The sequence below is a fragment of the Scyliorhinus torazame genome, chromosome 15, assembly GCF_047496885.1.
Source record: "Scyliorhinus torazame isolate Kashiwa2021f chromosome 15, sScyTor2.1, whole genome shotgun sequence".
Classification (NCBI taxonomy): Eukaryota; Metazoa; Chordata; class Chondrichthyes; order Carcharhiniformes; family Scyliorhinidae; genus Scyliorhinus; species Scyliorhinus torazame.
Window position 1 is genome coordinate 212063677 of NC_092721.1, and position 23120 is coordinate 212086796.

Sequence of the window (23120 nt, forward strand, 5' to 3'; positions counted from 1 at the left end):
TGTACCGTGCGGTTTGATTCACTCGGTCGGTGTGTTAATCCCTGTACCGTGCGGTTTGATTCACTCGGTCGGTGTGTTAATCCCTGTACCGTGCGGTTTGATTCACTCGGTCGGTGTGTTAATCGCTGTACCGTGCGGTTTGATTCACTCGGTCGGTGTGTTAATCGCTGTGCCGTGCGGTTTGATTCACTCGGTCGGTGTGTTAATCCCTGTACCGTGCGGTTTGATTCACTCGGTCGGTGTGTTAATCCCTGTCCGTGCGGTTTGATTCACTCGGTCGGTGTGTTAATCCCTGTCCGTGCGGTTTGATTCACTCGGTCGGTGTGTTAATCCCTGTACAGTGCGGTTTGATTCACCCGGTCGGTGAGTTAATCCCTGTACCGTGCGGTTTGATTCACTCGGTCGGTGTGTTAATCGCTGTACCGTGCGGTTTGATTCACTCGGTCGGTGTGTTAATCCCTGTACCGTGCGGTTTGATTCACTCGGTCGGTGTGTTAATCCCTGTACAGTGCGGTTTGATTCACCCGGACGGTGAGTTAATCCCTGTACCGTGCGGTTTGATTCACTCGGTCGGTGTGTTAATCCCTGTACCGTGAGGTTTGATTCACTGGGTCGGTGTGTTAATCCCTGTACCGTGCGGTTTGATTCACTCGGTCGGTGTGTTAATCCCTGTACCGTGCGGTTTGATTCACTCGGTCGGTGTGTTAATCCCTGTACCGTGCGGTTTGATTCACTCGGTCGGTGTGTTAATCCCTGTACCGTGCGGTTTGATTCACTCGGTCGGTGTGTTAATCCCTGTACAGTGCGGTTTGATTCACTTGGTCGGTGTGTTAATCCCTGTGCCGTGCGGTTTGATTCACTCGGTCGGTGTGTTAATCCCTGTACCGTGCGGTTTCATTCACTCGGTCGGTGTGTTAATCCCTGTACCGTGCGGTTTGATTCACTCGGTCGGTGTGTTAATCCCTGTACCGTGCGGTTTGATTCACTCGGTCGGTGTGTTAATCCCTGTACCGTGCGGTTTGATTCACTCGGTCGGTGTGTTAATCCCTGTACCGTGCGGTTTGATTCACTCGGTCGGTGTGTTAATCCCTGTACCGTGAGGTTTGATTCACTCGGTCGGTGTGTTAATCCCTGTACAGTGCGGTTTGATTCACTCGGTCGGTGTGTTAATCCCTGTACCGTGCGGTTTGATTCACTCGGTCGGTGTGTTAATCCCTGTACCGTGCGGTTTGATTCACTCGGTCAGTGTGTTAATCGCTGTACCGTGCGGTTTTATTCACTCGGTCGGTGTGTTAATCGCTGTACCGTGCGGTTTGATTCACTCGGTCGGTGTGTTAATCCCTGTACCGTGCGGTTTCATTCACTCGGTCGGTGTGTTAATCGCTGTACCGTGCGGTTTGATTCACTCGGTCGGTGTGTTAATCCCTGTACCGTGCGGTTTGATTCACTCGGTCGGTTTGTTAATCGCTGTACCGTGCGGTTTGATTCACTCGGTCGGTGTGTTAATCCCTGTGCCGTGCGGTTTGATTCACTCGGTCGGTGTGTTAATCGCTGTACCGTGCGGTTTGATTCACTCGGTCGGTGTGTTAATCCCTGTACCGTGCGGTTTGATTCACTCGGTCGGTGTGTTAATCCCTGTACCGTGCGGTTTGATTCACCCGGTCGGTGTGTTAATCCCTGTGCCGTGCGGTTTGATTCACTCGGTCGGTGTGTTAATCCCTGTACCGTGCGGTTTGATTCACTCGGTCAGTGTGTTAATCCCTGTGCCGTGCGGTTTGATTCACTCGGTCGGTGTGTTAATCGCTGTACCTGCGGTTTGATTCACTCGGTCGGTGTGTTAATCCCTGTACCGTGCGGTTTGATTCACTCGGTCGGTGTGTTAATCGCTGTACCGTGCGGTTTGATTCACTCGGTCGGTGTGTTAATCGCTGTACCGTGCGGTTTGATTCACTCAGTCGGTGTGTTAATCCCTGTACCGTGCGGTTTGATTCACTCGCTCGGTGTGTTAATCCCTGGACCGTGCGGTTTGATTCACTCGGTCGGTGTGTTAATCGCTGTGCCGCGCGGTTTGATTCACTCGGTCGGTGTGTTAATCCCTGTACCGTGCGGTTTGATTCACTCGGTCGGTGTGTTAATCCCTGTACCGTGCGGTTTGATTCACCCGGTCGGTGTGTTAATCCCTGTACCGTGCGGTTTGATTCACTCGGTCGGTGTGTTAATCGCTGTACCGTGCGGTTTGATTCACTCGGTCGGTGTGTTAATCCCTGTACCGTGCGGTTTGAATCACTCGGTCGGTGTGTTAATCGCTGTACCGTGCGGTTTGATTCACTCGGTCGGTGTGTTAATCCCTGTACCGTGCGGTTTGATTCACTCGGTCGGTGTGTTAATCCCTGTACCGTGAGGTTTGATTCACTCGGTCGGTGTGTTAATCCCTGTACCGTGCGGTTTGATTCACTCGGTCGGTGTGTTAATCCCTGTACCGTGCGGTTTGATTCATTCGGTCGGTGTGTTAATCCCTGTACCGTGCGGTTTGATTCACTCGGTCGGTGTGTTAATCCCTGTACCGTGCGGTTTGATTCACTCGGTCGGTGTGTTAATCTACGGCGGTTGTTCATCGGTCCGTGCGGTTTGATTCACTCGCTCGGTGTGTTGCGGTTTGATTCACTCGCTCGGTGTGTTAATCCCTGTACCGTGCGGTTTGATTCACTCGGTCGGTGTGTTAATCGCTGTGCCGTGCGGTTTGATTCACTCGGTCGGTGTGTTAATCCCTGTACCGTGCGGTTTGATTCACTCGGTCGGTGTGTTAATCGCTGTACCGTGCGGTTTGATTCACTCGGTCGGTGTGTTAATCCCTGTACCGTGCGGTTTGATTCACTCGGTCGGTGTGTTAATCCCTGTACCACGCGGTTTGATTCACTCGGTCGGTGTGTTAATCCCTGTACCGTGCGGTTTGATTCACTCGGTCGGTGTGTTAATCCCTGTACCGTGCGGTTTGATTCACTCGGTCGGTGTGTTAATCCCTGTACCACGCGGTTTGATTCACTCGCTTGGTCTGTTAATCCCTGTACCGTGGGGTTTGATTCACTCGGTCGGTGTGTTAATCGCTGTACCGTGCGGTTTAATTCACTCGTTCGGTGTGTTAATCCCTGTACCGTGCGGTTTGATTCACTCGGTCGGTGTGTTAATCCCTGTACCGTGCGGTTTAATTCACTCGTTCGGTGTGTTAATCCCTGTACCGTGCGGTTTGATGCACTCGGTCGGTGTGTTAATCCCTGTACCGTGCGGTTTGATTCACTCGGTCGGTGTGTTAATCCCTGTACCGTGCGGTTTGATTCACTCGGTCGGTGTGTTAATCGCTGTACCGTGCGGTTTGATTCACTCGGTCGGTGTGTTAATCCCTGTACCGTGCGGTTTGATTCACTCGGTCGGTGTGTTAATCCCTGTACCGTGCGGTTTGATTCACTCGGTCGGTGTGTTAATCGCTGTACCGTGCAGTTTGATTCACTCGGTCGGTGTGTTAATCCCTGTACCGTGCGGTTTGATTCACTCGGTCGGTGTGTTAATCCCTGTACCGTGGGGTTTGATTCACTCGGTCGGTGTGTTAATCCCTGTGCCGTGCGGTTTGATTCACTCGGTCGGTGTGTTAATCCCTGCACCGTGCGGTTTGATTCTATCGGTCGGTGTGTTAATCGCTGTGCCGTGCGGTTTGATTCACTCGGTCGGTGTGTTAATCCCTGTACCGTGCGGTTTGATTCACTCGGTCGGTGTGTTAATCCCTGTACCGTGCGGTTTGATTCACTCGGTCGGTGTGTTAATCCCTGTACCGTGCGGTTTGATTCACTCGGTCGGTGTGTTAAACCCAGTACCGTGCGGTTTGATTCACCCGGTCGGTGTGTTAATCCCTGTCCGTGCGGTTTGATTCACTCGGTCGGTGTGTTAATCGCTGTGCCGTGCGGTTTGATTCACTCGGTCGGTGTGTTAATCCCTGTCCGTGCGGTTTGATTCACTCGGTCGGTGTGTTAATCCCTGTACCATGCGGTTTGATTCACTCGGTCGGTGTGTTAATCCCTGTACCGTGCGGTTTGATTCACTCGGTCAGTGTGTTAATCCCTGTACCGTGCGGTTTGATTCACTCGGTCGGTGTGTTAATCCCTGTACCGTGCGGTTTGATTCACTCGGTCGGTGTGTTAATCCCTGTACCATGCGGTTTGATTCACTCGGTCGGTGTGTTAATCCCTGTACCGTGCGGTTTGATTCACTCGGTCGGTGTGTTAATCCCTGTACCGTGCGGTTTGATTCACTCGGTCGGTGTGTTAATCGCTGTACCGTGCGGTTTGATTCACTCGGTCGGTGTTAATCGCTGTACCGTGCGGTTTGATTCACCCGGTCGGTGTGTTAATCCCTGTACCGTGCGGTTTGATTCACTCGGTCGGTGTGTTAATCCCTGTACCGTGCGGTTTGATTCACTCGGTCGGTGTGTTAATCCCTGTACCGTGCGGTTTGATTCACTTGGTCGGTGTGTTCATCCCTGTACCGTGCGGTTTGATTCACTCGCTCGGTGTGTTAATCCCTGTGCCGTGCGGTTTGATTCACTCGGTCGGTGTGTTAATCGCTGTACCGTGCAGTTTGATTCACCCGGTCGGTGTGTTAATCCCTGTACCGTGCGGTTTGATTCACTTGGTCGGTGTGTTCATCCCTGTACCGTGCGGTTTGATTCACTCGCTCGGTGTGTTAATCCCTGTGCCGTGCGGTTTGATTCACTCGGTCGGTGTGTTAATCCCTGTGCCGTGCGGTTTGATTCACTCGGTCGGTGTGTTAATCCCTGTACCGTGCGGTTTGATTCACTCGGTCGGTGTGTTAATCCCTGTGCCGTGCGGTTTGATTCACTCGGTCGGTGTGTTAATCCCTGTACCGTGCGGTTTGATTCACTCGGTCGGTGTGTTAATCGCTGTACCGTGCGGTTTGATTCACTCGGTCGGTGTGTTAATCGCTGTACCGTGCGGTTTGATTCACTCGGTCGGTGTGTTAATCCCTGTACCGTGCGGTTTGATTCATCTGGTCGGTGTGTTAATCGCTGTACCGTGCGGTTTGATTCACTCGGTCGGTGTGTTAATCGCTGTACCGTGCGGTTTGATTCACTCGGTCGGTGTGTTAATCGCTGTACCGTGCGGTTTGATTCACTCGGTCGGTGCGTTAATCCCTGTACCGTGCGGTTTGATTCACTCGGTCGGTGTGTTAATCCCTGTGCCGTGCGGTTTGATTCACTCGGTCGGTGTGTTAACCCCTGTACCGTGCGGTTTGATTCACTCGGTCGGTGTGTTAATCGCTGTACCGTGCGGTTTGATTCACTCGGTCGGTGTGTTAATCCCTGTACCGTGCGGTTTGAATCACTCGGTCGGTGTGTTAATCGCTGTACCGTGCGGTTTGATTCACTCGGTCGGTGTGTTAATCCCTGTACCGTGCGGTTTGAATCACTCGGTCGGTGTGTTAATCGCTGTACCGTGCGGATTGATTCACTCGGTCGGTGTGTTAATCCCTGTACCGTGCGGTTTGATTCACTCGTTCGGTGTGTTAATCCCTGTACCGTGCGGTTTGATTCACTCGGTCGGTGTGTTAATCCCTGTACCGTGCGGTTTGATTCACTCGGTCGATGTGTTAATCCCTGTACCGTGCGGTTTGATTCACTCGGTCGGTGTGTTAATCCCTGTACCGTGCGGTTTGATTCACTCGGTCGGTGTGTTAATCCCTGTACCGTGCGATTTGATTCACTCGGTCGGTGTGTTAGTCGCTGTACCGTGCGGTTTGATTCACTCGGTCGGTGCGTTAATCCCTGTACCGTGCGGTTTGATTCACTCGGTGGGTGTGTTAATCGCTGTACCGTGCGGTTTGATTCAACCGGTCGGTGTGTTAATCCCTGTACCGTGCGGTTTGATTCACTCGGTCGGTGTGTTAATCCCTGTACCGTGCGGTTTGATTCACTCGGTGGGTGTGTTAATCGCTGTACCGTGCGGTTTGATTCACTCGGTCGGTGTGTTAATCCCTGTACCGTGCGGTTTGATTCACTCGGTCGGTGTGTTAATCCCTGTACCGTGCGGTTTGATTCAACCGGTCGGTGTGTTAATCCCTGTACCGTGCGGTTTGATTCACTCGGTCGGTGTGTTAATCCCTGTACCGTGCGGTTTGATTCACTCGGTCGGTGTGTTAATCGCTGTACCGTGCGGTTTGATTCACTCGGTCGGTGTGTTAATCCCTGTACCGTGCGGTTTGATTCAACCGGTCGGTGTGTTAATCCCTGTACCGTGCGGTTTGATTCACTCGGTCGGTGTGTTAATCCCTGTACCGTGCGGTTTGATTCACTCGGTCAGTGTGTTAATCCCTGTACCGTGCGGTTTGATTCACTCGGTCGGTGTGTTAATCCCTGTACCGTGCGGTTTGATTCACTCGGTCGGTGTGTTAATCCCTGTACCGTGCGGTTTGATTCACTCGGTCGGTGTGTTAATCCCTGTACCGTGCGGTTTGATTCACTCGGTCGGTGTGTTAATCCCTGTACCGTGCGGTTTGATTCACTCGGTCGGTGTGTTAATCGCTGTACCGTGCGGTTTGATTCACTCGGTCGGTGTGTTAATCCCTGTACCGTGCGGTTTGATTCAACCGGTCGGTGTGTTAATCCCTGTACCGTGCGGTTTGATTCACTCGGTCGGTGTGTTAATCCCTGTACCGTGCGGTTTGATTCACTCGGTCAGTGTGTTAATCCCTGTACCGTGCGGTTTGATTCACTCGGTGGGTGTGTTAATCCCTGTGCCGTGGGGTTTGATTCACTCGGTCGGTGTGTTAATCGCTGTACCGTGCGGTTTGATTCACTCGGTCGGTGTGTTAATCCCTGTACCGTGCGGTTTGATTCACTCGGTCGGTGTGTTAATCGCTGTACCGTGCGGTTTGATTCACTCGGTCGGTGTGTTAATCCCTGTACCGTGCGGTTTGATTCACTCGGTCGGTGTGTTAATCCCTGTACCGTGCGGTTTGATTCACTCGGTCGGTGTGTTAATCCCTGTACCGTGCGGTTTGATTCACTCGGTCGGTGTGTTAATCCCTGTACCGTGCGGTTTGATTCACTCGGTCGGTGTGTTAATCCCTGTACCGTGCGGTTTGATTCACTCGGTCGGTCTGTTAATCCCTGTACCGTGCGGTTTGATTCACTCGGTCGGTCTGTTAATCCCTGTACCGTGCGGTTTGATTCACTCGGTCGGTGTGTTAATCCCTGTACCGTGCGGTTTGATTCACTCGGTCGGTGTGTTAATCGCTGTACCGTGCGGTTTGATTCACTCGGTCAGTGTGTTAATCCCTGTACCGTGCGGTTTGATTCACTCGGTCGGTGTGTTAATCCCTGTACCGTGCGGTTTGATTCACTCGGTCGGTGTGTTAATCCCTGTACCGTGCGGTTTGATTCACTCGGTCGGTCTGTTAATCCCTGTACCGTGCGGTTTGATTCACTCGGTCGGTCTGTTAATCCCTGTACCGTGCGGTTTGATTCACTCGGTCAGTGTGTTAATCCCTGTACCGTGCGGTTTGATTCACTCGGTCGGTGTGTTAATCCCTGTACCGTGCGGTTTGATTCACTCGGTCGGTGTGTTAATCCCTGTACCGTGCGGTTTGATTCACTTGGTCGGTGTGTTACTCGCTGTGCCGTGCGGTTTGAATCACTCGGTCGGTGTGTTAATCCCTGTACCGTGCGGTTTGATTCACTCGGTCAGTGTGTTAATCCCTGTACCGTGCGGTTTGATTCACTCGGTCAGTGTGTTAATCCCTGTACCGTGCGGTTTGATTCACTCGGTCGGTGTGTTAATCGCTGTACCGTGCGGTTTGATTCACTCGGTCAGTGTGTTAATCCCTGTACCGTGCGGTTTGATTCACTCGGTCGGTGTGTTAATCCCTGTACCGTGCGGTTTGATTCACTCGGTCGGTGTGTTAATCCCTGTACCGTGCGGTTTGAATCACTCGGTCGGTGTGTTAATCGCTGTACCGTGCGGTTTGATTCATCTGGTCGGTGTGTTAATCGCTGTACCGTGCGGTTTGATTCACTCGGTCGGTGCGTTAATCCCTGTACCGTGCGGTTTGATTCACTCGGTCGGTGTGTTAATCCCTGTGCCGTGCGGTTTGATTCACTCGGTCGGTGTGTTAATCCCTGTACCGTGCGGTTTGATTCACTCGGTCGGTGTGTTAATCGCTGTACCGTGCGGTTTGATTCACTCGGTCGGTGTGTTAATCCCTGTACCGTGCGGTTTGATTCACTCGGTCGGTGTGTTAATCCCTGTACCGTGCGGTTTGATTCACTCGTTCGGTGTGTTAATCCCTGTACCGTGCGGTTTGATTCACTCGGTCGGTGTGTTAATCCCTGTACCGTGCGGTTTGATTCACTCGGTCGATGTGTTAATCCCTGTACCGTGCGGTTTGATTCACTCGGTCGGTGTGTTAATCCCTGTACCGTGCGGTTTGATTCACTCGGTCGGTGTGTTAATCCCTGTACCGTGCGGTTTGATTCACTCGGTCGGTGTGTTAATCCCTGTACCGTGCGATTTGATTCACTCGGTCGGTGTGTTAGTCGCTGTACCGTGCGGTTTGATTCACTTGGTCGGTGTGTTAATCCCTGTACCGTGCGGTTTGATTCACTCGGTCGGTGTGTTAATTCCTGTACCGTGCGGTTTGATTCACTCGGTCGGTGTGTTAATCGCTGTGCCGTGCGGTTTGATTCACTCGGTCGGTGTGTTAATCCCTGTACCGTGCGGTTTGATTCACTCGGTCGGTGTGTTAATCGCTGTACCGTGCGGTTTGATTCACTCGGTCAGTGTGTTAATCCCTGTACCGTGCGGTTTGATTCACTCGGTGGGTGTGTTAATCCCTGTACCGTGCGGTTTGATTCACTCGGTCGGTGTGTTAATCGCTGTACCGTGCGGTTTGATTCACTCGGTCGGTGTGTTAATCGCTGTACCGTGCGGTTTGATTCACTCGGTCGGTGTGTTAATCCCTGTACAGTGCGGTTTGATTCACTCGGTCGGTGTGTTAATTCCTGTGCCGTGCGGTTTGATTCACTCGGTCGGTGTGTTAATCGCTGTGCCGTGCGGTTTGATTCACTCGGTCGGTGTGTTAATCCCTGTACCGTGCGGTTTGATTCACTCGGTCGGTGTGTTAATCCCTGTGCCGTGCGGTTTGATTCACTCGGTCGGTGTGTTAATCCCTGTACCGTGCGGTTTGATTCACTCGGTGGGTGTGTTAATCCCTGTGCCGTGCGGTTTGATTCACTCGGTCGGTGTGTTAATCCCTGTACCGTGCGGTTTGATTCACTCGGTCGGTGTGTTAATCCCTGTACCGTGCGGTTTGATTCACTCGGTCGGTGTGTTAATCCCTGTGCCGTGCGGTTTGATTCACTCGGTCGGTGTGTTAATCGCTGTACCGTGCGGTTTGATTCACTCGGTGGGTGTGTTAATCCCTGTACCGTGCGGTTTGATTCACTCGGTCGGTGTGTTAATCGCTGTGCCGTGCGGTTTGATTCACTCGGTCGGTGTGTTAATCGCTGTACCGTGCGGTTTGATTCACCCGGTCGGTGAGTTAATCCCTGTACCGTGCGGTTTGATTCACTCGGTCGGTGTGTTAATCCCTGTACCGTGCGGTTTGATTCACTCGGTCGGTGTGTTAATCGCTGTACCGTGCGGTTTGATTCACTCGGTCGGTGTGTTAATCCCTGTACCGTGCGGTTTGATTCAACCGGTCGGTGTGTTAATCCCTGTACCGTGCGGTTTGATTCACTCGGTCGGTGTGTTAATCCCTGTACCGTGCGGTTTGATTCACTCGGTCAGTGTGTTAATCCCTGTACCGTGCGGTTTGATTCACTCGGTCGGTGTGTTAATCCCTGTACCGTGCGGTTTGATTCACTCGGTCGGTGTGTTAATCCCTGTACCGTGCGGTTTGATTCACTCGGTCGGTGTGTTAATCCCTGTACCGTGCGGTTTGATTCACTCGGTCGGTGTGTTAATCCCTGTACCGTGCGGTTTGATTCACTCGGTCGGTGTGTTAATCCCTGTACCGTGCGGTTTGATTCACCCGGTCGGTGAGTTAATCCCTGTACCGTGCGGTTTGATTCACTCGGTCGGTGTGTTAATCCCTGTACCGTGCGGTTTGATTCACTCGGTCGGTGTGTTAATCGCTGTACCGTGCGGTTTGATTCACTCGGTCGGTGTGTTAATCCCTGTACCGTGCGGTTTGATTCAACCGGTCGGTGTGTTAATCCCTGTACCGTGCGGTTTGATTCACTCGGTCGGTGTGTTAATCCCTGTACCGTGCGGTTTGATTCACTCGGTCAGTGTGTTAATCCCTGTACCGTGCGGTTTGATTCACTCGGTCGGTGTGTTAATCGCTGTACCGTGCGGTTTGATTCACTCGGTCGGTGTGTTAATCCCTGTACCGTGCGGTTTGATTCACTCGGTCGGTGTGTTAATCCCTGTACCGTGCGGTTTGATTCACTCGGTCGGTGTGTTAATCCCTGTACCGTGCGGTTTGATTCACTCGGTCGGTGTGTTAATCCCTGTACCGTGCGGTTTGATTCACTCGGTCGGTGTGTTAATCCCTGTACCGTGCGGTTTGATTCACTCGGTCAGTGTGTTAATCCCTGTACCGTGCGGTTTGATTCACTCGGTCGGTGTGTTAATCCCTGTACCGTGCGGTTTGATTCACTCGGTCAGTGTGTTAATCCCTGTACCGTGCGGTTTGATTCACTCGGTCGGTGTGTTAATCCCTGTACCGTGCGGTTTGATTCAACCGGTCGGTGTGTTAATCCCTGTACCGTGCGGTTTGATTCACTCGGTGGGTGTGTTAATCGCTGTACCGTGCGGTTTGATTCACTCGGTCGGTGTGTTAATCCCTGTACCGTGCGGTTTGATTCACTCGGTCGGTGTGTTAATCCCTGTACCGTGCGGTTTGATTCACTCGGTCGGTGTGTTAATCCCTGTACCGTGCGGTTTGATTCACTCGGTCGGTGTGTTAATCCCTGTACCGTGCGGTTTGATTCACTCGGTCGGTGTGTTAATCCCTGTACCGTGCGGTTTGATTCACTCGGTCGGTGTGTTAATCCCTGTACCGTGCGGTTTGATTCACTCGGTCGGTGTGTTAATCGCTGTACCGTGAGGTTTGATTCACTCGGTCGGTGTGTTAATCCCAGTACCGTGCGGTTTGATTCACTCGGTCGGTGTGTTAATCCCTGTGCCGTGCGGTTTGATTCACTCGGTCGGTGTGTTAATCCCTGTACCGTGCGGTTTGATTCACTCGGTCAGTGTGTTAATCCCTGTACCGTGCGGTTTGATTCACTCGGTCGGTGTGTTAATCCCTGTACCGTGCGGATTGATTCACTCGGTCGGTGTGTTAATCCCTGTACCGTGCGGTTTGATTCACTCGGTCGGTGTGTTAATCCCTGTACCGTGCGGTTTGATTCACTCGGTCGGTGTGTTAATCCCTGTACCGTGCGGTTTGATTCACTCGGTCGGTGTGTTAATCGCTGTACCGTGAGGTTTGATTCACTCGGTCGGTGTGTTAATCCCAGTACCGTGCGGTTTGATTCACTCGGTCGGTGTGTTAATCCCTGTGCCGTGCGGTTTGATTCACTCGGTCGGTGTGTTAATCCCTGTACCGTGCGGTTTGATTCACTCGGTCGGTGTGTTAATCGCTGTACCGTGCGGTTTGATTCACTCGGTTGGTGTGTTAATCGCTGTACCGTGCGGTTTGATTCACTCGGTCGGTGTGTTAATCCCTGTACCGTGCGGTTTGATTCACTCGGTTGGTGTGTTAATCCCTGTACCGTGAGGTTTGATTCACTCGGTCGGTGTGTTAATCCCTGTACCGTGCGGTTTGATTCACTCGGTTGGTGTGTTAATCGCTGTACCGTGAGGTTTGATTCACTCGGTCGGTGTGTTAATCCCTGTACCGTGCGGTTTGATTCACTCGGTCGGTGTGTTAATCCCTGTGCCGTGCGGTTTGATTCACTCGGTCGGTGTGTTAATCCCTGTACCGTGCGGATTGATTCACTCGGTCGGTGTGTTAATCGCTGTACCGTGCGGTTTGATTCACTCGGTCGGTGTGTTAATCCCTGTACCGTGCGGTTTGATTCACTCGGTCGGTGTGTTAATCGCTGTACCGTGCGGTTTGATTCACTCGGTCGGTCTGTTAATCCCTGTACCGTGCGGTTTGATTCACTCGTTCGGTGTGTTAATCCCTGTACCGTGCGGTTTGATTCACTCGGTCGGTGTGTTAATCCCTGTACCGTGCGGTTTGATTCACTCGGTCGGTGTGTTAATCGCTGTACCGTGCGGTTTGATTCACTCGGTCAGTGTGTTAATCCCTGTACCGTGCGGTTTGAATCACTCGGTCGGTGTGTTAAACGCTGTACCGTGCGGTTTGATTCACTCGGTCGGTGTGTTAATCCCTGTACCGTGCGGTTTGATTCACTCGGTCGGTGTGTTAATCCCTGTACCGTGCGGTTTGATTCACTCGGTCGGTGTGTTAATCCCTGTACCGTGCGGTTTGATTCACTCGGTCGGTGTGTTAATCGCTGTACCGTGCGGTTTGATTCACTCGGTCGGTGTGTTAATCCCTGTCCGTGCGGTTTGATTCACTCGGTCGGTGTGTTAATCGCTGTACCGTGCGGTTTGATTCACTCGGTCGGTGTGTTAATCCCTGTACCGTGCGGTTTGATTCACTCGGTCGGTGTGTTAATCGCTGTACCGTGCGGTTTGATTCACTCGGTCGGTGTGTTAATCGCTGTACCGTGCGGTTTGATTCACTCGGTCAGTGTGTTAATCCCTGTACCGTGCGGTTTGAATCACTCGGTCGGTGTGTTAATCGCTGTACCGTGCGGTTTGATTCACTCGGTCGGTGTGTTAATCCCTGTACCGTGCGGTTTGATTCACTCGGTCGGTGTGTTAATCCCTGTACCGTGCGGTTTGAATCACTCGGTCGGTGTGTTAATCGCTGTACCGTGCGGTTTGATTCACTCGGTCGGTGTGTTAATCCCTGTACCGTGCGGTTTGAATCACTCGGTCGGTGTGTTAATCGCTGTACCGTGCGGTTTGATTCACTCGGTCGGTGTGTTAATCCCTGTACCGTGCGGTTTGATTCACTCGGTCGGTGTGTTAATCCCTGTACCGTGCGGTTTGATTCACTCGGTCGGTGTATCGTGCAGTATTCACCTCTCCAGTGTGCTCTCTGACTGGCCTGATTTTTTTTTGCAGTGATGACCATGGCTTCAGCCCCCTGCACTGGGCCTGTCGGGAGGGACGATGCAATGTTGTTGACATGTTGATAATGCGTGGGGCTCGGATCAATGTGATGAACCGGGGCGATGACACACCTCTGCATCTTGCTGCCAGCCATGGCCACCGGGATATTGTTCAAAAGGTAAGACAGTTTCTCAAACTCGGGTCAATACCTTTTAAAATCAAACAAGTATCTATCCTCTATTTCACAGACCAATCCCACCTCTGCACCTTCTCCCCATATCTCTCAATCCCAGAATCCCAGAATTGATAAGGTGCAGAAAGAGGCCATTCGGCGCATTGTGTCTGCAGCGGCCCTCCAAATCAGCATTATGACTTAGTGCACTCCCGTTTTTAGTGCCTTTTCCACGTACCCCTGCACATTGGCCCTATTCAAATGATCATCTATCACCTAATGTGCTCACCAATTCCTCAGTTGAACCTGCCTCCACCACACTTCGTGTTTGCTTCTTTTATTAATCACTTTAAATCTGCGCTTTCTCATTCTCGATCCTTTCACGAGCAGGAATAGTTTCTCCCTGTCTACCCTGTCCAGCCCCCTCATGATTTTGAACATCTCCATCAAATGTCCTCTTCGCCTTCTTTTCTCTAAGGAGAACAATGCCAACCTCTCCAATCTATCCTCTACGCAAATTCCAATCGTAACAGGGAGCGACATCATGAAGAGTAAATATCGTCGCTTGGCAACTAGAGGCCCTTGTAAGGGATAAAAAAAAACTTCCCTTTTTTCTTTAGTTTTAACTGGAAGTTTGGGAGGGGGGGGGTGGTAAGTTAGTGCAGTTCAGACTGTCAGGAAAGGGACATTGCCCAGAGCTCTGCTAACAGCTGTTGGAGACGGGGAGAGAATGGGAAGGCAGCTCTCATAGCTTTGCTCAAAGAATTAAAATGCAAGAAAGTAAGCTGCAGAGGAACTATAGGACGGCTGGTTCTAGAAACCTGGAAATAGAACGGGACAATGTTCATGGGCCACACAAACAAAGCTGTCAGGGAACCAGCTGGTGAGAAGATAGGTTTCTAAAGAAATCCTAAAGTTTGAAATGTCTTACGACCATCCGAGAAACAAATTTTTATGTAATTGGGAAGACACTGTTGGCTGAATATCAGAGTTTGTGTTGACAGTGGAAGGCAGTCAAGAAAAAGAAATCCTGAAGGGTTGGTGTAAAAGCCTGGAGTGGATTCGCTGGTAAAAGTGGAGTGGATGTTCTGCTCACAAGTTTCTGGAAACCTGTCTGGTTTTTGCAATGCAAACCGCTAAGGAAAGCATAATAATGAGAGACAATTTAAAGGGTGTTTGTGGAAGTAGTGTTTTGAATCTCAATCCAACCTTCTCCCCATATCCCTCAATCCCACCTACCCACCTTTTCCCCATATCCCTCAGTCCCATTTGTATTTTCAACCAGTGTCAGTTTCCCCAGGAACCTGAAGGTTACTTTTCTACTTCAACCCTAGTCTTCCGAGAATTCCGTGCTGTACTTTTCTTTGTTCTTTGCTACGGTGGTGTTGGTGGTACAGGTGTGGTGTGTACGGTACAGGTATGTGTGGTGTGGGTGGTACAGGTATGTGTGGTGTGTACGGTACAGGTATGTGTGGTGTGTACGGTACAGGTATGTGTGGTGTGTACGGTACAGGTATGTGTGGTGTGTACGGTACAGGTATGTGTGGTGTGGGTGGCACAGGTATGTGTGGTGTGTACGGTACAGGCATGTGTGGTGTGGGTGGTACAGGCATGTGTGGTGTGGGTGGTACAGGCATGTGTGGTGTGGGTGGTACAGGCATGTGTGGTGTGGGTGGTACAGGTATGTGTGGTGTGGGTGGTACAGGTATGTGTGGTGTGTATAGTACAGGTATGTGTGGTGTGGGTGGTACAGGTATGTGTGGTGTGGGTGGTACAGGTATGTGTGGTGTGGGTGGTACAGGTATGTGTGGTGTGTACGGTACAGGTATGTGTGGTGTGGGTGGTACAGGTATGTGTGGTGTGTACGGTACAGGTATGTGTGGTGTGGGTGGTACAGGTGTGTGTGGTGTGTATGGTACAGGTGTGTGTGGTGTGTATGGTACAGGTATGTGTGGTGTGTATGGTACAGGTATGTGTGGTGTGGGTGGTACAGGTGTGTGTGGTGTGGGTGGTACAGGTATGTGTGGTGTGGGTGGTACAGGTATGTGTGGTGTGTATGGTACAGGTATGTGTGGTGTGTATGGTACAGGTATGTGTGGTGTGTACGGTACAGGTATGTGTGGTGTGTACGGTACAGGTATGTGTGGTGTGTATGGTACAGGTATGTGTGGTGTGTATGGTACAGGTATGTGTGGTGTGTATGGTACAGGTATGTGTGGTGTGTGTGGTACAGGTATGTGTGGTGTGGGTGGTACAGGTATGTGTGGTGTGTATGGTACAGGTATGTGTGGTGTGTATAGTACAGGTATGTGTGGTGTGGGTGGTACAGGTATGTGTGGTGTGTATGGTACAGGTATGTGTGTTGTGTACGGTACAGGTATATGTGGTGTGTATGGTACAGGTATGTGTGGTGTGGGTGGTACAGGTATGTGTGGTGTGGGTGGTACAGGCATGTGTGGTGTGTATGGTACAGGTATGTGTGGTGTGGGTGGTACAGGTATGTGTGGTGTGGGTGGTACAGGAATGTGTGGTGTGTACGGTACAGGTATGTGTGGTGTGTACGGTACAGGTATGTGTGGTGTGTACGGTACAGGTATGTGTGGTGTGTACGGTACAGGTATGTGTGGTGTGTACGGTACAGGTATGTGTGGTGTGTACGGTACAGGTATGTGTGGTGTGGGTGGTATAGGTATGTGTGGTGTGGGTGGTACAGGTATGTGTGGTGTGTATGGTACAGGTATGTGTGGTGTGGGTGGTACAGGTATGTGTGGTGTGGGTGGTACAGGTATGTGTGGTGTGTACGGTACAGGTATGTGTGGTGTGTACGGTACAGGTATGTGTGGTGTGGGTGGTACAGGTATGTGTGGTGTGTATGGTACAGGTATGTGTGGTGTGGGTGGTACAGGTATGTGTGGTGTGTATGGTACAGGTATGTGTGGTGTGTACGGTACAGGTATGTGTGATGTGGGTGGTACAGGTATGTGAGGTGTGTATGGTACAGGTATGTGTGGTGTGTACGGTACAGGTATGTGTGGTGTGGGTGGTACAGGTATGTGTGGTGTGGATGGTACAGGTATGTGTGGTGTGGATGGTACAGGTATGTGTGGTGTGGGTGGTACAGGTATGTGTGGTGTGGGTGGTACAGGCATGTGTGGTGTGGGTGGTACAGGCATGTGTGGTGTGTATGGTACAGGTATGTGTGGTGTGGGTGGTACAGGTATGTGTGGTGTGGGTGGTACAGGTATGTGTGGCGTGTACGGTACAGGTATGTGTGGTGTGGGTGGTACAGGTATGTGTGGTGTGTACGGTACAGGTATGTGTGGTGTGGTTGGTACAGGTATGTGTGGTGTGTACGGTGCAGTTATGTGTGGTGTGTACGGTGCAGGTATGTGTGGTGTGTACGGTACAGGTATGTGTGGTGTGGGTGGTACAGGTATGTGTGGTGTGTACGGTGCAGGTATGTGTGGTGTGGGTGGTATAGGTATGTGTGGTGTGGTTGGTACAGGCATGTGTGGTGTGGGTGGTACAGGTATGTGTGGTGTGGGTGGTACAGGTATGTGTGGTGTGGGTGGTACAGGTATGTGTGGTGTGTACGGTACAGGTATGTGTGGTGTGTACGGTACAGGTATGTGTGGTGTGGGTGGTATAGGTATGTGTGGTGTGGGTGGTACAGGCATGTGTGGTGTGGGTGGTACAGGCATGTGTGGTGTGTACGGTACAGGTATGTGTGGTGTGTACGGTACAGGTATGTGTGGTGTGGGTGGTACAGGTATGTATGGTGTGTATGGTACAGGTATGTGTGGTGTGGGTGGTACAGGTATGTGTGGTGTGGGTGGTACAGGTATGTGTGGTGTGTATGGTACAGGTATGTGTGGTGTGTACGGTACAGGTATGTGTGGTGTGGGTGGTACAGGTATGTGTGGTGTGGGTGGTACAGGTATGTGTGGTGTGTACGGTACAGGTATGTGTGGTGTGGGTGGTACAGGTATGTGTGGTGTGGGTGGTACAGGTATGTGTGGTGTGGATGGTACAGGTATGTGTGGTGTGTACGGTACAGGTATGTGTGGTGTGTACGGTACAGGTATGTGTGGTGTGTACGGTACAGGTATGTGTGGTGTGGGTGGTACAGCTATGTGTGGTGTGTATGGTACAGGTATGTGTGGTGTGTACGGTACAGGTATGTGTGGTGTGGGTGGTACAGGTATGTGTGGTGTGGATGGTACAGGTATGTGTGGTGTGGGTGGTACAGGTATGTGTGGTGTGGGTGGTACAGGTATGTGTGATGTGTACAGTACAGATATGTGTGGTGTGGGTGGTACAGGTATGTGTGGTGTGGGTGGTACAGGTATGTGTGGTGTGGGTGGTACAGGTGTGTGTGGTGTGTACGGTACAGGTATGTGTGGTGTGTAAGGTACAGGTATGTGTGGTGTGTACGGTACAGGTATGTGTGGTGTGTACGGTACAGGTGTGTGTGGTGTGGGTGGTACAGGTATGTGTGGTGTGGGTGGTACAGGTATGTGTGGTGTGGGTGGTACATGTATGTGTGGTGTGGATGGTACAGGTATGTGTGGTGTGGGTGGTACAGGTATGTGTGGTGTGGGTGGTACAGATATGTGTGGTGTGGGTGGTACAGATATGTGTGGTGTGGGTGGTACAGGTATGTGTGGTGTGTACGGTACAGGTATGTGTGGTGTGGGTGGTACAGGTATGTGTGGTGTGTATGGTACAGGTATGTGTGGTGTGTACGGTACAGGTATGTGTGGTGTGTATGGTACAGGTGTGTGTGGTGTGGGTGGTACAGGTATGTGTGGTGTGGGTGGTACAGGTATGTGTGGTGTGGGTGGTACATGTATGTGTGGTGTGGATGGTACAGGTATGTGTGGTGTGGGTGGTACATGTATGTGTGGTGTGGATGGTACAGGTATGTCCGATTTGGATGGAATGAGTAGTGAATACCTTCAGTGTGAGTTGTTGCATTGCCAACAGATTTTCAGTTCCCCCTCTGTTTATTGCTCTTTAATCTGTGGCTTTATCTCGTGGAGTATCTCATGGGTTGGCTGCAAATAGCAGACTGAGATATAAGACAGTCTGTACATCACAGAAGCTTGTCCATCTCCCATCATTCAGGACTTGTGAGGGCTTGTTGTTGGGTGAAGTGCTGTCTCTAGCAGGCAAGAAACTCATTACTGTTGTAATCAAACCCATCAAAGGACAATCTAATTTTCAGAGGGAAGTTTTACCTTCCTTGGGACCAGAGGCCGCCTCTGTTTTGATTGAAGCTATTTATATCATTTTTGTTTCAAAAATTGAAGCCTGATTTTCCCCTACTTTTTCAACCGTCTTGAGAACTGAGTGTTGCTGCATGCTAACTATGGATTGGTTTTGCATCAAAAGGGGTGCATGGTGGCACCGTGGTTAGCACTGCTGCCTCATGGCGCTGAGTACCCGGCGACACGGTGGCACCGTGGTTAGCACTGCTGCCTCATGGCGCTGAGTACCCGGCGACACGGTGGCACCGTGGTTAGCACTGCTGCCTCATGGCGCTGAGGACCTTGCTTCGATCCCAGCCCCAGGTCACTGTCCATGTGGAGTTTGCACATTCTCCCTGTGTCTACGTGGCTCTGAGCCCCACAACCCAAAGATGTGCAGGGTAGGTGGATTGGCCACATTAAATTGCCCCTTAATTGGAATAAGAATAATTGGGTACTCTAAATTTTAAAAAAAAAAAGTTTTGCATCAAAAGTTTTTATGTTGCGGTTTATTATTTCTTCTAAATGGGAGAGTTATAGAATCACTACAGTGCAGAAAGAGGCCATTTGGCCCATCAAGTCTGCACCGACCCTCTGAAGAGCATCCTACATAGGCCCACCCTATCCCCACTTAACATTTTGGACACTAAGGGCCAATTTAGCATGGGCAATCCACCTAACCTGCACATCTTTGGAGAGTGTTGCAACCTTGAATTTAAAATACATTCTCACCCTCTGGTAGTCTAGTTGATGAGACAGGGGTTATTGAAGGATTCGATGCAGTGTGGTTTGAGACCTCCCTCCCCATTCTCTACCCACCCCCTCCCTGCCATTCCCATTCCACAATCTCTCCTATCCTCTCCTCACTTCTCAGTTTCCCCATCACCTCTTCCCCTTCTGCTCCCATTTCCCCCATCCCCTCCCCTCCCACCCCTTCCCTGCTGAGCCTGTCGTGGAGATTGGTCCTTTGTCCAGCAGGACAGGATAGATGGTGATGAGCTCGCAGGTTTCAGCAAGAAGGGTGATTGAAGGTGTTACAATTGGGCTCAGTGTTCCCAGGTTAAAGGGAAGGATACAAATCAGCTGGGTTCCCACTCCTGAACGGCGTCTGGTCATTCTTGAGTTGGTGCTGTACACATGTTTACATGTGTGTACGTTTGTGTGCGTGTTTGCATGATGGTGTTTGTATCTGCATTCTTGTGTGAAGGGAAGATTGCTTTTGCCTTTTATGGTTTCCCTGGTTCATTGTCCTGCTCGTGCCTGTTGCTGAGGCTGACGCAGGGAAACCCGAGGGAATCGATGGACGAGCAGGGGGAGCCATTCGTGTTAACTGTTGATGGTGCATTCTTTCACTTTGGTCATTACATCTTGCCCTCGTGCTGTTCAGCGACTGAATGGCTCACTGTCTGTGTTTCTCTCTGCAGCTTATCCAGTGTAAAGCAGATGTCAGCGCTGTGAATGAACACGGAAACACACCACTGCACTACGCCTGCTTCTGGGGTCATGACGAGGTGGCTGAGGTAAGAGTTTCTACAACACTGAACATGGTGTCTGACATGCCTGAGGTCACATTGTGCACAGTGAACATACAAATTAACAGCAGGAGTGGACCAATCAGCCCTCAAACCTGCTCCCACCGGTTAACATAACATCAGCAGCAGGGAAAATGCTGGAGTTTATTGTAAAGGATGTGATAATAGGACACTTTGAAAATATCTACGGGATTAGACAAATTCAACATGGGTTTCTGAAAGGGAAATCGCATTTGACAAACCTACAAGAGCTTTCCGAGGGTGTGATTAGAATAGATAAGGGAGAACCAGTGAATGGTGTATTTGGATTTTCAGAAAGCTTTTGATAAAGTCCCACGTCAGAGGTTAGTGTGTGAAATTAAAGCGCATGGGATTGGGGTAATATATTGCCATGGACTGAGAATTGATTAGCAGACAGGAAACAAAGGGTGGGAATAAATGGGTCTTTTTCAGAGTGGCAGGCAGTAACTAATGGGGTCCCACAGGGATCAGTGTTTGGGCCGCAACTATTCCGAATATACATCAATGATTTGGACAAGGGAACTAAAAGCAATATTTCCCAGTTTGCTGTTGTCACAAAACTTGGTGGGAATATGAATGGTGAGGACGATGACACGGCAGATGCAGTGTAACTTGTAAATGTAAAGTTATCTACCTTAGACGGAGAAATAATGGCAGATTATTATTTAAGTGGTGATAGATTGGGAAATGTTGATGAACAAAGGGACCTGGGTGTCCTAGTGCCACCATGCCGTGTTTCTGACTGTAAGGGAATCTTCATGTACCTACAGAAACTTTTACAGACAGTTTTTATGTTCCCTGCTTGCTTACTCGCGTCCTCTGTTTCCCCTTCTTAATCAGTCCACTTTTGCTGTATTCTAAACTGCTCCCAATCCTCAGACCTGTTGTTTTTTTTGGCCAATTTGTATACCTCTTTCTTAGATCTAATAGTATCTCTAATTTCCCCTGTAAGCAATGGTTTATGTCTATCTTCTTTTGACAAAACTTAATTTCTTGTTGTGGTCTTTTGGCCTTAGATCCACATTTAACATTGAAAATGCCAATGTAACCAGTGAAAATGGGAAGTGCCATGTTTCGTGTGTCCCAGTGATAATGTGGAGACAGCTGCCATTACAGTGGGGTGTAGCTCCAACATAGTCCCATACTGCACTGAGATCTGTGTGACAGGACACCCACTTGTGATACATCTGGTATCTCTTCCCTTTCAGGATCTGGTGCTGAATGGAGCCCTCGTCAGCATCTGCAGTAAGTACGGAGAGACTCCATTGGACAAGGGAAAGGTCCACTTGCGGGAGATACTGAAGGGTATGTATGCTGTTATATCCAACTCATCAGATGTTGGAAGTTCAGATAAAACTCAAATTGCCTGTGACTTTGCTGCATACGTGTCTGTATATACACACTCTCCGAGTGACACAGATAGAGACATGAGAAACTCACTCCATAGAACCAAATAGTGGCCAGAGTCCGCCAACTGTGACAGATAACAAAGGGAAATTGAATTATCAGGATAGTAGTGGCAACAGTACCATTGATACTGGTTAATGTCGATCAGAATGGACATTTGGTTCTTCGGGTGATTAGGCAGACTGTGATCCATCTGTATCTTAACCCCATTTGCCCTTCTTGGCTCAAGCACATCTGACCTTCATGTTTTTATAATCTTCCTTGGGATGTGGGCGGCTCTGCCTGGACCAGCATTTTTTGCCCATCCCTATGGGTGATGTTAGGAAGCATTTCACACAAAGAGGAGCGGAAATCTGGGCTGCTTCCTTCAAGAGGCAGGGCTTCTGAGTCAACTGAAATTGGGACACCAATCAGCAGAGTTTTATTGGGTAAGGGTTTCAAGGGGAAAGGAAAGGTTAGTAGATTAGTGGGTGAGGTCAGCATGATAGCACAGTGGTTAGCACAATTGCTTCACAGCTCCAGCGTCCCAGGTTCGATTCCCGGCTTGGGTCACTGTCTGTGCGGAGTCTGCACATCCTCCCCGTGTCTGCGTGGGTTTTCTCCGGGTGCTCCGGTTTCCTCCCACAGTCCAAAGATGTGCAGGTTAGGTGGATTGGCCATGATAAATTGCTCTTAGTGTCCAAAATTGCCCTTAGTATTGGGTGGGGTTGCTGGGTTATGGGAATAGGGTGGAGGGGTGGACCTTGGGTAGGGTGCTCTTTCCAAGAGCCGGTGCAGACTTGATGGGCTGAATGGCCTCCTTCTGCACTGTAAATTCTATGAATCTATGATGAAATTAAGGTACATATCTAATAAAACAGTGGATCAGGCTCGAGGGGCTGAATGATCTCCTCCTCTGGCACCGTTTCCTGTACGTTATGAACTCATCAATAAGGAGAATTGATTAATCAAAAGAAACTGCTGATGAAAAAGAACTGAGACATTGTGGAATGGACTAAAATCATGGAGTCTGCTCACTTTTAACTGCTGGGCAGATATTACAACAGTGGGACTGCTGCCCAGGCCTGGCTGAGTGCAGAGGTACCCTGTGCTGCCCAGGCCTGGCTGAGTGCAGAGGTACCCTGTGCTGCCCAGGCCTGGCTGAGTGCAGAGGTACCCTGTGCTGCCCAGGCCTGGCTGAGTGCAGAGGTACCCTGTGCTGCCCAGGCCTGGCTGAGTGCAGTGGTAACTTGTGCTGCCCAGGCCTGGCTGAGTGCAGAGGTACCCTGTGCTGCCCAGGCCTGGCTGAGTGCAGTGGTAACTTGTGCTGCCCAGGCCTGGCTGAGTGCAGAGGTACCCTGTGCTGCCCTGGCCTGGCTGAGTGCAGAGGTACCCTGTGCTGCCCAGGCCTGGCTGAGTGCAGAGGTACCCTGTGCTGCCCAGGCCTGGCTGAGTGCAGAGGTACCCTGTGCTGCCCAGGCCTGGCTGAGTGCAGAGGTAC

At 50.7% G+C, this 23120-nt stretch overlaps 1 protein-coding gene across 1 annotated transcript in view; it reads left to right on the forward strand.

Moving 5' to 3' along the window:
• Positions 1-23120, forward strand: part of ilk (integrin-linked kinase) — a 284664-nt gene that overhangs the window by 107985 nt on the left and 153559 nt on the right. The window contains exons 3-5 of the mRNA XM_072477562.1: positions 13272-13437; positions 20105-20200; positions 21442-21538. Of these exons, the coding sequence (XP_072333663.1) occupies positions 13272-13437; positions 20105-20200; positions 21442-21538 (359 nt within the window). The remainder of the gene's footprint in view (positions 1-13271; positions 13438-20104; positions 20201-21441; positions 21539-23120) is intronic.